Source organism: Vipera ursinii (assembly GCF_947247035.1).
Source record: "Vipera ursinii genome assembly, chromosome: 3".
In the NCBI taxonomy this organism is placed as follows: Eukaryota; Metazoa; Chordata; class Lepidosauria; order Squamata; family Viperidae; genus Vipera; species Vipera ursinii.
Window position 1 is genome coordinate 78,518,548 of NC_139516.1, and position 18,134 is coordinate 78,536,681.

Here is an 18,134-nt window from a genome sequence, read left to right on the forward strand (position 1 = left end):
AACATGACAGAACAGAGCAAACTCTCCTTTTTTTTACTTTATGGCCATGTATATCTGGAAAATACTAAGATACAAAGCAATAGCAATCATATTGACCGTAAAAGAAGACCCTCAAAATTCTTACTGAGGATCTGCTTTTTATCCAGACAATGGTTTGCAAAAAGAGAGAGAGAGAGAGCGAGTATAACTTTTCAAGTTTCCAAAAGCTTTTCATATGGCAAGACATTTAAACCCCAGGGGGGAAAAAGGACAAGGACAGGCAAATACAATTAAGATATATTTAACTAAACATGTAAGGGCTTCAAACTGAGTAGAAGACTGCTTGCATACGCTCATCCGTTCCTACTTGTTTTGACCTCCAAGCATTTGGCCCTCCAGGCAAACTATATAGCTGCCCTTCTTATCTACTCATCTAGTTTTCACATGTTCAGGCAAGTGCCTGATGGAATACTTTCTGCCTTCGTTGTGGTATTGATAAATCCATCTGCCACGATCCTACTACTGAACTTGAGACTGGGTGACACCCCAAACTTACAGTAGGGCAGGGTCCCCAACCCCCGGTCATTGGACCGGTACCGGGCCGCGGCATGCCAGCAACCAGTCCGCACAAACAAGCAAAGCCCCATGCGTGGGATGCAGGCAGCACACAAAGCCACACACCCTCCGGTCCGCAGAAAAACCTCTCTCCATGGAACCAGTTACTGGTGCCCCAAAGGTTGGGGACCTCTGCAGTAGGGGGCTCTCTCCATTCCACGTACGGCTGTGGAATTGCTCTTTTTGAGAATGTTTTTGAAGAAAAGCAGGCTAAGTTGTGTTAATGAATAAAAATCAATTTATTTGGTAGCAAAGCAGTTGCTTTGGCAGTGGCACACTTTTTCCCTTCCTTCTGAGAAATTAATGCTTCCTATTCAAATCCATAGAATATTGTTTATGGTCCCTGGGACTCACTGCAACATTCAGAAGTGTACCTTTTTACAAAAGTGCATTGTATAATATTTGAAAAGCATATGATAGTATCCTAAGGATTTTAAAATGATGTCTGTACTGTCAATCGCATGGTAGAAAGTACTTATTCTTGAAAAGTAAATTACCGTATCTTCTTGAAGAAAGCAAGCAGCTCAATATATACACACGCGCACACACAAAAATAAAAGAGCCAGTACAAATGCTTGCTGCCCATGTTTTTTTATTAGTAGTAATAATATTACAACGCTCCAGCTAGAAGTTATGGATCAGAACGGATGGTCTTGAATAATTTACCCAGAGGATTGACTTCACTTAACTAAGAGGTCTCAGCATGCCCTTACTGAAAAATAAAAATTGCACATTTCTTACCCTTCACTTCAGTTAAAAATATGCCCAAAGGTACATTAGGCTTTATACAAGTGTCTTTAACTGTGAAACAGAAACAACACACTTAGGAGTTTACTATCTTTATTCCCCTAAGCCTTATCGTCTATCCTAATGGCACAAAGCTCCCTACAAGAGAAGGAAAACAAACAAACAAACAAACAAAAAAAGCTTTACATAAATAGTTCAGATCTAAAGACATTCTGCCTATAAAATAATTTAAATTTTAACAGGACCTGCAAGGTCACTTGTTGGGCAAAGCCATCCCATACTCAGACGATGCTGAGAATGGAGTCTTGGAGCCATGAGACCAGTGGAATAGCTCGTCCACTGACCTACAATGTGGACGAGTATAAATTAAGAGTTAGGACATTCAAAATACCCTGGCCACATACATAACCATTTTCTTTTTCTTTCCCTTCATTTAAATCCCTTGTTTGGGGTCTGAAGATTTTTCCTTGAGACACTGGCTTCTCTATGGAGATGTTCCCAATTCTCTTGGCTATCAGTTCAGTATTCCCATTAACTGTGTTGCTGTGGAGTCTACAAATATTCCAAGGAGGGACTGCTGGCAATTGTGTACTAATTCCTCCTTTTAGTAATCTGGTGGCCAACCAGTCTTCCCTATTCCTTCCCTCTGTTTTACCTTGGATAAATGGGGAACGAACCACAGAATTATACTTTATAGTCTGGGTTTCTTCCTCCTTTAATTCTTTGAAGGAGGGGCTCTGCCCTGCCATCTTCTCATCCAGAAACAAGTTGACTGACTGACAGTCTGTCTCATGTCTCAAAGCAAAAGGCCAGTTAGGATTCTGGGAAGAGAAGCGTGGCCATTCTGCGCTATGAGTATTTCATAAAGAGCTGTTTCTACATAATGCCCCTTTCTTCTTGTTCCCCAAGCATTCAGTCTTGTGCCCTCCAAAATGTGTGTACAGTATGAGATCAAATATACGCCCCAAGTTATGCACACTTTCATCGGTGTGTGTGTGTGTGTGTGTGTGTGTGTGTGTGTGTGTGTGTGAACCCACTGATTGTGGCTTTATAGACAGGAATGATTTGCTCTAATTTTGAGCGACAACACGCCCCGGATGTAGGCAATGTAGGTAGGGATCATTGGTGCGCTCATGGATTTTCTTTCTCCCATTAAGTTCAATGGCACAGAATAGACCAGATCTGGAGCTAGAGAAAAACTGCTACTTCTGTGGGAACATGGCCACAGATGGTAGTAGTGTGGGATGTGACCAAGCTTGGTTCTCCTCTATTCAACTCGCATTTCTGATATGCTCTACTCTATCTGTAAAGGTATCTTCATGGAGAGAACACCTCTAACTGCAGAGAGCTCTAGTAGCACGTGAGTTAATATTGCAACATAACTGGTATTTCACCAGAGAGCAGGGTTTTCACTAAAGTCTTGATAGCTCCCTCAGCTGAGAGATCTCCAGTATAGGGTTGTGGCCTCTGCAGCAAAAGTATCGCTTTTAGTACAAATTTATTTAGTCATCTAGCAAATGTGGACATTCATGTACCTCTGTAAACAGTTTAATAAGTTTTATTACATTCTGAGAAATGTTATGTGTTTACAGCAGATTTCTGAGCTACATTTTTATATATGGTAATAAATATATAACAATATCTATGTTCAGTTCCATCACACATTTGTATTTGAGGAGAAAAATAAAGCACATTGCCCATTAATATAACCTCCCTTTTAGTTTCATGAGTGCTCATATTTAGATGTAAGCAAAACCGAGCGAGTCATCCCACATGAGCTACATCCAAAACCGGTGGAGGGTTTCATGATGAATTGCAACGGTCCTGGTAGTAAATACCTAGAAAAAGGTTTAGAGAACAAAGGCGTAAGAATTCAAACACATATCTTCAATTCAACTAAACAAGTATTCACAAACAAATAATCTATCAGGAAAAGGGACATACATTTGCGTGATTCAATCATAATACCGTATGACCAACAGTGTAATATCTTCACTACCTTGCTACAACAAAGGTATTATCTTACCAATACAGCAACTGGTGATTCAGAGAGAACTTAATCGATTTTAGGACAGTACGTTAAAACTTTGCAAACATGCATTTTAAAAATATGATGAACAAGCTGGTTATATTCCACTCGGAACATCATCAAGGTAGTATTTGTAAAAAGGGGATTCTCTTTTTCCAAACATAATTTTTCTACCTCATCCAAATTCTGATCTTACAATCTCTGCAGTGCAGGCTTTTGCTCCCATTGGGGTGTTCCACTAAACACAACCAGCAAATAACTACGACACTTATGCTGCACAAAAAACCCTGATACATAATGAAATTTCAAATATGTGTTTTTGTTCTATTTTCCACACTTCAAGATTTGGTGTTCTTGATATTTAGCTAGTTTTTCATTATTTGTTTATCTTGCAGAATATATTCATTAGAACATATATACCTTCATGTACCAAACACACACACACATACGTGTGTGTGTGTATACACAAATATATATATATACATACATGCACACACACACACACACCAAACAATGGACAAAATGCTACTACCACCCCCACAAACTTCAATAAATCCTTCTGTATGAGAAGAAGATTGCAGACTACAGATGAATTATTGCATCTTTCAGTTGCTAGGATGATCAGCCTGAATCTGATTGGTAAAGAAAAAGTTTGGAAGATAAATGAAAATGGAAAATGGAAGCCATGTTACTTTGAAATAGGGAACAGAAGAGAGATAGAAACTTTTGTAAGACTCCAGAACAGATCTTTTAAAAACCAAGGGACAAAGCTTATATTTGGAACAGAACATAAATTCTATACTTTCCTTTGATAATATCATTTATGTTTTTTTTGTTTGTTTTTTTTAAAAATGGCCAAATATACAGCAGCATATCTTTCCATTAGCTAGGCCAACCCTTGCCCAACCCATTTCCTACTGTTTTCTGGAAACTGCTAAGGAAGTTTCTTCACAATTCTGCAAATATTAAGGCTTGCTCAGTTAAATTATATTGTCCTTTCACATAAATTATATACTATGGAAATGCTCCTCAAATTGGGTAGCTTCAACATTAAAATTTGATAAAGAAATACAATATTTGGAAGTACGTCAAACAATCCTAACTTCTTCTTTGAAATGAATTCAGATATATTATTTCCAGATATCATCTGGAATTCATGTTTCTCTCTTGGTGTTCAGGCCAGAATTTAGGGTTTCTGTGGAAAAGATTTTTGTTAATGCCTAGCACACTATTATCTTGCTTCATGCATGCAGTGTGGTACTACCATTAACATACACACATACTGGCAACCTGTGATCATAACATTTCTTTTCCTTACCCATCACATGCCTACAGAACTTTTAAGATTTAAAAGCAAGTAAAACGTGAGCCATTTAAGAAGTAAAAGCCGTTCAACCTCAACAGCTTTTCTATTCAATTATTCCTCATATTTTCTTTAAAAAGGACAAGTATATTCTGTGTGGCCTTTATGCTGCTTATCCCAAATTATGACAGGGTCAGCATGGAGGAGGACATAGAATTAAGGGGTAAATCATTTTGTGTTGCTTGAAATAACCCCTGACCCAGAAACATCAATACCAAATTTTGCTGCATTAGACTAAACCCCACCATTACTTAATGAAGTTGTGATATAGCCACCATCTCATTATCATGATTTTAGCAAATTGCTAATTCACCATTCATCAGTGACTCTCTGATTTATATACTTAAATCGCTGGCAACCCCAGCAGAAACAGAACTTGGAATAAAAACCTACAAACAGTCATTTATCATAAATTGTCTAATAACCACCCTTTAATTTATTTCCCATTACTAACGCTCTATAATTACTTGCAGATATTAGATGCCCTGAAAATGTATAAAAATAACACCTACCCTAAGTGGAAGCTACGTTACAAGTAATGTATTATGCTAGAACTAATACACATATAATAGAGCACACTGTTTAGAAAACGTTACCTCATAAGATGGTGAATGCTAAACACCGTGCTGTAAGAGTCACAATGATTAAATGCCATGAGAGCATATGCTAAAGCCAGGTTGTTGTTATGGAAGGCTCCCCATGAAAGAGCTGCACACAAAGACCTGCTTTAGCGGAACGATGCCTATATTTCAGGGTTCCCTTCCCTCCCGGACCAAATCCAATGAAGTGTGTAAAATGGCAGACTTCATGCCTAAGGCTCCATGCAAAGATCATTAAATATGTCCACAGTAGAAAGGACACATTAATTACACGTTTTGAAGGTTCAGGGGAAAAATAAATCAATTAAATAAAGAAGTAGGGGAGGAAAAGAGCTTTTTGTGATGGGCAAGGGAAGAGATGGAGAAACAGTAGAGTAATTTTAAAGACATTTCTGAGTGACAAAAGTGTTTACTATGGCATTTTATCACCCGGAAACGAAGAAGAGAAATTCCTGGACGTTTTGACAGGCAATATTGATTAGCTGAACTGTGGCACTTACGGTACTTAATGTGAACATGCAAGCTATGCTGAAATAACTCTCCATAACGTAAATCATGAAAAGCAAGGGTGATCTTTGGTCAAAGTTGATTAATGTGAGATCATCAATAAACAAAGGTAAAAGATTAGCCATGCAGTTTTTTTGTTGTTTTTGTAGAGCTCTCGCTCTTACAACTGGGTTGCGCACCTACGACTGCTGCACATCCACAGAGTCATGTGTTCAAGGCATTGTCAATGGATGTGTATTTTTATGGGTTGCACCATCTATCTTGTGCAACCTTCCTAGTTGGCTTCCAACAAGCATAGTCAGTGGGGAAGCTGAAATTGCTTAACCATCACATGATTCACTTAACCACCATGGTGATTCACTTAATGAATGCAGCAAAAAAGGTCACAAATTTTGGTACAACTCACTTAATGGTTGCCTTGTTCAGAGACAGAGGTCCCAGGTCCAACTTGTGGCCTTAGGTCAAGGACTACCTGTAACATATTACTCTATAGCAGGGGTGTCAAACTGCCAGCCCGCGTGCTGGACACATCATCTGGAAGCCACGCCCACCCCATTGTCGGCAATGGCATAACTGTCCCGATACATTGCGCAATGTCAAGTGACGTCGCGAGTTTGACAAGTCTGCTCTACAGGTTCTGTCCAGAAGCTGCAGCTGCAAAATTTCTTCTAAATAGACAATAATCCCTTGCAAAATTAAGTTTGTCTCTGCTAACGTGCAAAATGCATTGCAGTAGTCCAAACGGGAAGCCTTGCTCACAATCAAACGTGCCTTAGTCCAGGGCTTTTCAACCAGTGGTACGGGTACCACCTGTGGTACATTGGCACCTAGCAGGTGATACGCAGCCATTCTAGAAAAGTGGTAGCGGGGGAGGGGGATGAGCTGAAACAGTGGCAGCACTGCACAAGCCTGAGCGAGAGATGGCTGGAGCTGCAGGGCTCTCAGGGCTCAGCGGAAGCGCCAGGATCAGCGCTTCTTCGGGGCTGTCAGGGCTCAGCGGAAGCACCAGAATTAGCGCCAGCCTCCAGCTGGAGCTCAGCGCTGATCCCGGCACTTCTGCTGAGCCCAGAAGAAGTGCCGATCAGCTGGAATGTTGCAGCATCTCCAGGCTCTTGTGATTTACATTCAGATGCTTGGCAACTGATTCATACAGGGAGTGCAGAATTATTAGGCAAATGAGTATTTTGACCACATCATCCTCTTTATGCATGTTGTCTTACTCCAAGCTGTATAGGCTCGAAAGCCTACTACCAATTAAGCATATTAGGTGATGTGCATCTCTGTAATGAGAAGGGGTGTGGTCTAATGACATCAACACCCTGTATCAGGTGTGCATAATTATTAGGCAACTTCCTTTCCTTTGGCAAAATGGGTCAAAAGAAGGACTTGACAGGCTCAGAAAAGTCAAAAATAGTGAGATATCTTGCAGAGGGATGCAGCACTCTTAAAATTGCAAAGCTTCTGAAGCGTGATCATCGAACAATCAAGCGTTTCATTCAAAATAGTCAACAGGGTCGCAAGAAGCGTGTGGAGAAACCAAGGCGCAAAATAACTGCCCATGAACTGAGAAAAGTCAAGCGTGCAGCTGCCAAGATGCCACTTGCCACCAGTTTGGCCATATTTCAGAGCTGCAACATCACTGGAGTGCCCAAAAGCACAAGGTGTGCAATACTCAGAGACATGGCCAAGGTAAGAAAGGCTGAAAGACGACCACCACTGAACAAGACACACAAGCTGAAACGTCAAGACTGGGCCAAGAAATATCTCAAGACTGATTTTTCTAAGGTTTTATGGACTGATGAAATGAGAGTGAGTCTTGATGGGCCAGATGGATGGGCCCGTGGCTGGATTGGTAAAGGGCAGAGAGCTCCAGTCCGACTCAGACGCCAGCAAGGTGGAGGTGGAGTACTGGTTTGGGCTGGTATCATCAAAGATGAGCTTGTGGGGCCTTTTCGGGTTGAGGATGGAGTCAAGCTCAACTCCCAGTCCTACTGCCAGTTTCTGGAAGACACCTTCTTCAAGCAGTGGTACAGGAAGAAGTCTGCATCCTTCAAGAAAAACATGATTTTCATGCAGGACAATGCTCCATCACACGCGTCCAAGTACTCCACAGCGTGGCTGGCAAGAAAGGGTATAAAAGAAGGAAATCTAATGACATGGCCTCCTTGTTCACCTGATCTGAACCCCATTGAGAACCTGTGGTCCATCATCAAATGTGAGATTTACAAGGAGGGAAAACAGTACACCTCTCTGAACAGTGTCTGGGAGGCTGTGGTTGCTGCTGCACGCAATGTTGATGGTGAACAGATCAAAACACTGACAGAATCCATGGATGGCAGGCTTTTGAGTGTCCTTGCAAAGAAAGGTGGCTATATTGGTCACTGATTTGTTTTTGTTATGTTTTTGAATGTCAGAAATGTATATTTGTGAATGTTGAGATGTTATATTGGTTTCACTGGTAAAAATAAATAATTGAAATGGGTATATATTTGTTTTTTGTTAAGTTGCCTAATAATTATGCACAGTAATAGTCACCTGCACACACAGATATCCCCCTAAAATAGCTATAACTAAAAACAAACTAAAAACTACTTCCAAAAATATTCAGCTTTGATATTAATGAGTTTTTTGGGTTCATTGAGAACATGGTTGTTGTTCAATAATAAAATTAATCCTCAAAAATACAACTTGCCTAATAATTCTGCACTCCCTGTATTTATGACGGTCACAGTGTCCCAGGGTCATATGAAGTGACCAAAACCTGCTGCAACCACCCAGCAGACGGGGGGAATAAAAACCAAACTCCCCCACCCCACCCCCACTGCCAATCCTCAACAGAAATGCTCACAACAATGAAAACCTCAGACAGGAGGAAGAGTGCCGCAGGGAGGGCAGGCACTCTTGCTCGGCTGTGGCTTGGGGGGGCACTTTTTTCAGTGCCATTGTAACTTCGAACAGTCACTAAGAGAACTGTTGTAAGTCGAGGACTACCTGTACTTCATCACTTTTTTCCTTTTTTTTTAAATTGGTCATCAAGTTTTTGACTCCTTGCTAGGCGACTGGTGGTACTCGGATGTTGCCATATCCTAAAAGTGGTACAGTGGGTGAAAAGGTTGAAAAGCCCTGCCTTAGTCAAGTCCTGTTTGGATTACCACAATGCGCTTGAAGACCATCGGAAGTTGCAACTGATGCAGAATGCAGCAGCAGTTTGGGGTGCCCTGTGGTACAGCCAAGAAACACCTGGCTTTCAGTTGCTTTTTGGGTGTGATTCAAGCGCTGGCTACATGACACACAGCCATATTTCTTGCACGACCCCCTCTCTCTAAGGGTTTCTGCCTGTCCTACTAAATTAAATTGGGGAGGGTGGGGGCTTTTCAGGTCCTCTCACTTAAATATTGCCATCTGATGAAACCCCAGAGGCATGCCTTCTCAGTGGCTGCCCCAATGATTTCTACATGGGGCTGCCCTTGAAGACCACTCGGAGGCTCCAACTGGTACAGAATGCAGCCGCGAGAGTTGTGTTGGGAGTCTCCCGATACTCCCATGTTACACCTCTGCTCCGCGAGCTGCATTGGCTCCCAGTTGTCTTCCGGGTGAGGTTCAAGGTGCTGGTATTGACCTACAAAGCCCTACATGGCATGGGTCCGGAATACCTTGGGGAGCACCTGCGGCCGGCATCAACTTCCCTCCGCCCAATAAGCTCCCACAGAGAGGGCCTCCTCAGGGTGCCACCGGTCAAAGAATGCCGACTGGTGGCCCCCAGGGGGAGGGCGTTCTCTGTGGGCGCACCGGATTTATGGAACCGTCTTCCGGATGACCATGGCAGCAATCCCCACTCTCACATGATCAAAATTCAATTTGACAGCGGTTGCGGCATCCCTCATGATGCGATCACCTTTTGCAACCTTCTCATGAGCAAAGTCCATAGGGAAGCCGGATTCACTTAACAGCAGTGTTACTCACTTAACAACTGCAGTGATTCACTTAACAACTGTGGCGAGAAAGGTTGTAAAATGGGTCAAAGTGGACTATTGTGAACTGCCCTAGAGTCTTTGTATGAAATAGACGCCCATCTAAATCCTATAAATAAATAACGATGGATTTCAATTGAATTGATTAAGGAGTAAGTAGGGGGGAAAGGGGTGTCCTAGAAAACATGCATCCAATAAGGAAAGTTGGAGGAGAACTCCTCAGAAAAGGATTTGAAGTCTATAAAATACTTCCATTTTAGACAGGGCAGGAGAATAAAATACAAAAAGGAAACAAATGCACTGCAGAGAAGAAATCCCTACTATTTTTTTCCCCAAAAAGGCAATTCTCTGAGCATACCAATTGCTATGGTGCATTAACTATATCCTCGATTAAAAATTAGAATTATAGGTAGTTCTTGGTTAACAGCTCTCTTTTTTAATGATCATTCAATGTTACGACAGCGCTGAAAAAGTAGCTTTATGACTAGTCCTCAAACTTATGAGCATTGCAGTACTAAATGTCTATGGAGATTCTCAGTCATCCAGGTCACAGTTATCCCAAATTTGCTTTTTCACGAGGCAACTGGACTTCCTCGTTTCTCTTTGAAGATGTTTCGCTTCTCATCCAAGAAACTTCTTCAGCTCTTCAGAGAGAAGCGAAACGTCTTCAAAGAAAAACAAGAAAGTCCAGACTTCCGGGTGGCAAGGCTTCGTTGCCGACAGCCATTTCGGCTGTCAGCCCCGTTGTTTCCATAGAGCAGCCAAAAACACCGACAATCAGCTGTTTGGCGGCTCGGAAGCCCGCTCCTCGGGAGAAAAGGAGGGGGTGAGCGCCCAGGCAGGGGTAGAGCTCTCCCAGACCGCCAGAGTTGAAACTCTGGTGGTTGAAGGATTGAGCCCCCCCAAAGCCTGAGTTTGCTCCGGACTTCGGGATGCCTCTGCTCCAGGGTTTTGGAGCAGAGCAGGACGCAGCAACCATCCCTGCCAGCGAGAGTGAACTTTGGATTTCTTGGATGCAGGCAGAGCTGTACAGGAGAATATTGTCAGAGCAAGTATATGAACTCAGTAGATTTTGTGGAGACTTTTAAAAGTGAAAGTGCGCAACAGAATTAAGTGGGTGAAAATGGCTGCCAAATCATCTAAAGTTCCTAGAAGCGCGGGGGCTTCGCCAGTTCAGCAATCCTCATTACAGGCTTTAATGCCCCCACCTTCGGCACCCGCACCCGCACCAGCTATAACAATAAAAGATCTGCAGGATGTTTTGCAAGAGGCTTTGAAAAAGCAGTCCCAGCAATTAACCCAGCAATTAGCTGAGCTCATTGAGGAGAAGAATTTTTATAAAATGTTTTATAGGTGGCACTTAGACCCTAAAAAATTAGCAAGTATGTATCCGAACTGCCAGCCCAAATGTTGGAGGTGTGGCTGTGAGGATGCAATGTATTTTCATATATATGGTAGACTGCAATAGAATTTAATGTTTTATTTTTGTTAGCATATTTTAGATTATGTTTGTTTGTATTATTATACCCTGTATTCAGCTCTGGGAAGTCGGGGAGGGGGGAGGGTAGGGTAGGGGGGTTGGGGAGAGGGGAAGGGGAGGAGGGGGGGTTGTATTCAAAATGTATTGTAAAACTTTTCAATAAAAAAAACACAAGAAAGTCCAGTTGCCTCGTGAAAAAGCATCTTTGGGAGTGTTGCGGTGTCCTGCAATTAAAGGTAAAGGTTCCCCCGCACATGCGAGCTAGTTGTTTCCGACTCTAGGGGCCGGTGGTCATCTCCGTTTCAAAGCCGAAGAGCCAGCGCTTGTCCGAGGACGTCTCCGTGGTCATGTGGCCGGCATGACTAGACACCAAAGGCGCACGGAGCGCTGTTACCTTCCTACCGGAGTGGTCCCTATTTTTCTACTTGCATTTTTACGTGCTTTCGAACTGCTAGGTTGGCAGAAGCTGGGACGACTAACAGGAGCTCACTCTGTTACATGGCACTCGGGATTCGACCCGCCAAACTGCCATCTGATCGACAAGCTCAGCGTCCTAACCCACTGAGCCACCACGTCCTGCAATTACATGACTGCTATTGGCTCACTTCACAGCCAGCTTCTCACAAGCAACACCAATGGAGAAGCTAGAGGTAAGTTGCCATTTGTGGTCACAGACTGTTGCACTTAATGGTTGCAGATGATTTGCTTAACAACTGCACTAGAACTGATGTGGTCCAGCATGATCATGTATTGTTTCGCTTAACAACCATATTGCTTAGCAACAGAGCTGCCGGTCCCAATAGCAGTCATTGTGATGATGGAGCAGCATTTTGACCAAATCTTCCTGAGCTTTAAATGTTACACTGCTTGTCATAGAAGATGTTTCAAGAATCTTTGTTTCAAGAGTCAAGAAGTGAAAGCACTTTATATATTGGCTCTGCTAACCCAGGTTTTTCTAACCTGGCCAGTGTGTGTGTGATGTGAAAGCAAGTGTGATGTGTCATGAAAACCAGAAAGACCCAGGTTCAAGTCTACTTTCAGCTATGGAAACTCCCTGGGAGTTTCCACCTAACTCATTGGAATTGCTATTGTAAATATAAAGGGAAAGTCTATGTAGCCACCAGAACTTCTAGAGGAAAGACAGATGTGTAAACGTAACAAATACATAAATGGTGCCTTCCAGACATGTTGAACTACAACCCTACCTTATAACAACTCTCTAGGGCAGGGGTCTTCAAACCTGGCCCTTTTATGACTTGTGGACTTCAACTCCCAGAATTCCTCAGCCAGGCATGCTGGCTGAGGAATTCTGGGAGTTGAAGTCCACAAGTCATAAAAGGGTCAAGTTTGAAGACCCCTGCTCTAGCTTGTCAGGCAAAGATTTTTTTTCTCCAGCTTTGCTACTAAGGACTTCTTAACTGAAGATGCTGGCCCTGAATTATGTTGCTTCTCAGCAGTACGGTTCATCTTTTGTTTCCCCATCAAAATCTGTTTCTGATTATTTCAAATTACTCAACCTCTGAAGTGGCAATTTTCTTTGGAACTATGTTGTGTACTGAAAAGGAGACAGAAAAAAGAATTCAAAGGATCTGAACCTTCCCTTATCTTATTTGAAAAGCAGGTTTGATTAGGGCGTCAAGAAGACTATGTACTTTCCTTGGAGGAAAAAAAAAAGAAGGAGGTTTATGATGATAATTTCATATGAGCTTTGAATTGGAAAGTACACATTTTCCGTTCTTTCCAAAGGAAATACTGATGAACAAATGTCTGATGGTTAATTGCTGGAAAGAAATTATACACTTCAGATCTGGAAATTAAGGACTGGAGCATTTCCAAAAAAGGCCAGTTATAAGAAAGGAAAAAAAGTCAGAGTGGTTCTTTAAAGGGAGTAGATTTACTGCAAATTTTCTGCAACAACATGGAGTTTTCAGCCCTAGAAACACCTGCCAGCAATCATCATTCTCTTTCTCAAAGTTGTCAAATGGCTGAAGCTTGCTTTTTTTTCTGACAAAGGCCTAACTATTGTGCATTAGAATTACTACATTAAAAAGATAGAACAAACAAATTTGAACTGTGTTCAACTTAAAATGCCCTTTTGAACACTAAACAGGCTGAAGGCCCACACTAGTATATTAAATAGGCGATTTCAGAGATTTCAAGAATGATTTGGGCTCAAAAGAGTTGGATTCAACACATTTCTGCATATGTCTATTACATTACATTTTCATCTTGCCTTTCTCCTAGAACACAGGTCGGCAACCCGCGGCTCCGGAGCCACATGCGGCTCTTTGAGCCGTCTCCTGCGGCTCCCAGCCGCCCAGTACGCGCACACCTCTTCTGTCAGTGGTGCGCATGCACCTCTCCAAACCTTTGAAGAGGTGCGCGCGCACCTCCGCGCAAACAGGCAGCGGCGCCGCTCTTTGGGAAAGCTGCCGCAGCACATTTGCAGGCTGCCGAAAGCGGCAGCTCTGCAAATGGGCCGCAGCAGCTTTCCCAACAAGCGGCGCCGCTGCCCATTCCGAGAGGTGCGTGCACACCTCTCCGAACGAGCGGAGGTGCACGCGCACCTCCCCAAACCTTTGGAGAGGTGCACGCGGACCTCCACACGAACGGGCAGTGGCGCCGCTCTTTGGGAAAGCTGTTGTGGCACGTTTGCAGGCTGCCGAAGGCGGTAGCTCTGCAAACGGGCCGTCGCCATCGCACAACCGGGAACCGGTTCCATCACACATAAAAAATGGCAACCGTGCACGTCCGTGCATGCGCAAGAAAAACCCGTTTTGCGCATGCGCAAAATGTTTTTGCGCATGCGTGTGCATGGACGCACGCACGCGGCTCCCACTTTTTTTTATGTGTGATGGAACCGGTTCCTAGTGACTCTTTTCCTTTTTCAGGTTGCCGACCCCTGTCCTAGAAGTTCAAGTTGGTTAATAAGGCGTCTCACTTTTTTTTACCGCACCTCCTCTACCATAGGGCTATTAAACTGCAGAGCTGAGAAAAAAATACCTGGCTCAAAATTCATAGAGAGACTAGAACCTGGATTTCTCCAATCCAATGTTACCATTTTTAATACATTATCACCATTAAAAAAAAGGTTATGCAGAAACTACCATCTGGAAATGTCTTTCAATTTTTGTCACATATTATATATTCTAACATAATGGAGTAAGGCAGGCAGGATCACTAACATGTTGAAGTTTGGGGATGTACCGCAGGCTTTTACCACAAATAAAATTATTTCAGAATGAAGTAAGACAGCATCAGAGCTGTGTGACATTTCTGTGTCATGGCTATGTCGAAGGTGCACCACATCCTGATTACTATGGCCATATGGTAAGGAAACTTTATAAGCAATTTATATTGGGTTTATATTTCTAAAAAATATACCTATGCTTAATTTTGCTCCTGTTTGAAAGGACTGTGAATCACTTCTAGTAATGGCACATTAGATGCTTTGGGGAAAATGCTTTGGATTACTTGTAAGCAGGGCTTTTTTTCTCATAGAACGCTCAGAACGGAGTTCCGGCACCTTTATTGGATGGAACCTTGTAGAGTAGGCAAGGCGGGTTGTATGACATGTGTGAGTTCCGACACCTTTTTCTTTTACAAAAAAAGCACTGCTTGTAAGTAACATGGGATATTTGGGGATCACAAGTTTATCATAATATTTTTGTAATTCTCAACTACTCAATATACAGAATTCATTTTCATTATATTAACAAGCACCAACTTTGTGCCTCTCAGATATTTTACATCTCTTAGTCTTGGAAAACAAAGGGGAGAAAGTGACTATGTTTCTGCACTAAAATAATAAGAGGCAGCAATCAGAAGCTAGGAATTACATATATAAGAATCAGGGGGGTTTTATTCTTCCATTCAGCTGTGTCCAATAATAGGAGTTTGACTGGACAAGTCATTTATAATTTCCTTGGCAAGGTTTTTCCAAAGTGGTTTGCCATTGCCTCTTTTCTAGGGCTGAGAGAAAGTCACTGGCCCAAGTTCACCCAGCTGGCTTTGTGATTAAGGCAGAACTGAACTCACAATGTCCCAGTTTTTAGTCTGGTGCTTTAACCACTACACCAAACTGGTTGTCATAAGAATCAGTTTAAACATATGTAAACTGCTGGATTGGAGTTACTATACTGGACCGAAACGTTAAAAGTTAAATTAAAGTTTTGTATCAACTCAGATTCTGCAACAAAAATCCAATGGTATGGTAGCCTAATCACACCCCTGCATTACTTTTAACATCACAAAACATCAAATTCAGCATCATGCATACCTTGTGTCGTCCCAATCAGAATTCATTCCAGAAATGGACCCTCTAACATCAGACGAGTATTTGTAAACCACTAGCAGGCACTGTTTACAAAGCTCAACTATTCGTTGGCAACACTGGAGCTGATCGGCAGTCACGGCTTCTGTGCTTTTACTGAATATTGTCTCCCAAGAGCTCCTGTTGGCATGGAAACAGACATGACCTCATGCTTTCTGCCACAAATGACAACCTAAAATCTTTACATGAGAAATTTAGCTACAGAAAAGGAAGTGAATTAATGTATGACTTTGTTAGTTTACGGTAAAGAGCTGGTACTGTTTCACCAACAATTGGCGGGAAATAGGAAAATACAAATTAATAATTCAGCCTTTGTCTTTCAAAGACCTCACTAGTCAGAGTTTCTGTGGTAGAACTTTTTTTTAGGAGAAGAGAATGTTGGGGTGGGAATTGTATTTTTTATTCCTAGCAACTGGGCCCTTGAAATCCAGCAACATTGCCAGGATGGGCTCTGGAAGGAGCAAAAAGTAATTCAGGAAACACAGGAGTTACCATATTTTTCGGACCATAAGACGCACTTTTCCCCTCCCAAAAGTGGGTGGAAAAACGAGGTGCGTCTTATGGTCCGAAGATAAGCGAAAACACTTGTCTCCCGTTCAGTCAACGCAGTCCATCAGCTCCATTGGAGAGACGTGATTGAATGAAGACATGGAATTCTCCACCCCGCCCCTGTGATTGGTCGGCAGGGGAGGAAATATGGACATGCCTGCCATGCCTTGTGACTGCCTCCCCCTCCCTGCGCGCGCACATTTTCTTTCTTTTACCTCGCTGCTAAAGAAATAGTTTTTGCTAAACTAAACCTCATAGGCGACTTGCCCCAGCAAAGCCGTGAGGAGTTGTCCCTGCAGGTTTCTCTGCGAAGTTTATTGGAAGTTATTTCCCATTTGCAAGATAATACTGCTAATTGTTTGAAATTGCTTCGGCATCTTAGAAAATCTATTCAGGGAAAAGAAACTACCGGTACCTACCTACCTTTCTCTCTCTCTCTCTTTCTTTCTTTCCCTCTCTCTTTCTCCCTCCCTCCCTCCTTACTTCCTTCTCTTCCTTCCTTCTCTTTCTTCCTTCCTTCTTTCTCTCTCTCTCTTCCTTGCTCCCTCCCTCCCTCCTTTCTTTCTTCCTTCCTTCTTTCTTTCTTCCTTCCTTTTCTCTCTCTCTCCTTCCTTCCTTCCTTCCTTCCTTTCTTTCTCTCTTTCTTCCTTCCTCCCTCTCCCTCCTTCCTTCCTTCCTTCTCTCTCTCTCTCCCCTCCTTCCTTCCTAGTATACCGGTACTATTTGGTTCAGAATATTTTTTTTCTTGTTTTCCTGCTCTAAAAACTGGGTGCGTCTTATGGTCAGGTGCATCTTACGGTCCGAAAAATACGGTACTTCTCTCTTGACTCCATAGCAGCTTTCTGCTTTCTAGATCGGATCAACTTCAGCTCTAATCATCTCCTGCCAGGATAACTGTTGCCTATGGACCACCAGATGATTAGGGAATAGGAGAGCTGAACAGGTGATCAAAGCAGCAAAAAGTCTCTCTGTGTGTTTTTTGTGTGAAATTTCAGTTCAAACCACTACTTCCCAAAAGAACATACCTGTGATTTTGAACAATTCTGTTTTGATTAAAAAGTCCTGCATCCAGTGATGGGATTCAGCCGGTTCGCACCAGTTCGGCAGAACCGGTAGCTAATTTTTTGTTGAGTTCTAGTCCAGGCCCAGAACAGACTTCTGGAAGCGGCATCCACACAGAGAACCAGTTGTTCACATATTTGAATCCCACCACTGCCTGCATCCATAATCTTTCCAACACTCAGAATATAAAATATGAAAATAGGGGAATGAATATTTTTGAGAAAGTTTAAATAAGTAAACAGTATTACTAAACTAGCTATGAGGAAAATAAATCTACAGCAGTCACAAAAGACAAAAAGCTTTGTTTTTGTTCCAAGAAAAACAATTTCCGTGTCTGTGTTTTGTGAGTGTATACTCTTACCCTGAATTACAGAAACAGTTCCACAGCCCTTGGCCATGGCTCCAGAGCAGGCGATTAAACACACGGTTAAAAAGTCGGTACAAATGTAAACATTCCACATCTGAAACTCTCCAGATATGCTTCAGGACAGAGCGAATACTGACTTTCACAATGTCTAAAACCTACAAAAAAGATTAAATTGAATGAATGAATGAATGTTAAGGAACAGTTAAAACGGCAACTTGAAAATTATCTCGCAGGTTCTAGGATGGATTAATTTTTTTAAAAAGCAATACACTCCTAGTACTTGGTACTTGGCTTGATTACAATATATGTAATGAAAAACATTTTATTTATTAAAATAAATATGCTGTCCAAGATGACTGCAAACAAACACAAATTTATTTATTAGGCATAAGGCAACTCCTACCACTACAGCCACAGCACAAGGAAATATACAAGGAAAGGAGGGGGCAATTCTAGAAACGTAGGTAGTTTTTATTTTTTTTTAAGTTTCAATTTTTTTCACTTTCATAAACCAGAACTCTTTTCAGAGGTAT

The 18,134-nt window shown here is 42.2% G+C and overlaps 1 protein-coding gene across 1 annotated transcript in view; it reads right to left on the reverse strand.

Annotated features, from left to right (window-relative positions):
- Positions 1-3,001: 3,001 nt before the first annotated feature.
- The window catches only part of TTLL7 (tubulin tyrosine ligase like 7), a 71,041-nt gene continuing 55,908 nt past the window's right edge, over positions 3,002-18,134 (reverse strand). Inside the window, exons 18-20 of the mRNA XM_083359041.1 lie at positions 17,596-17,756; positions 15,570-15,743; positions 3,002-3,179 (exon numbers count right to left, since the gene is read on the reverse strand). Coding sequence (XP_083215167.1) covers positions 3,065-3,179; positions 15,570-15,743; positions 17,596-17,756 — 450 coding nt within the window. The 3' untranslated portion in view covers positions 3,002-3,064. The remainder of the gene's footprint in view (positions 3,180-15,569; positions 15,744-17,595; positions 17,757-18,134) is intronic.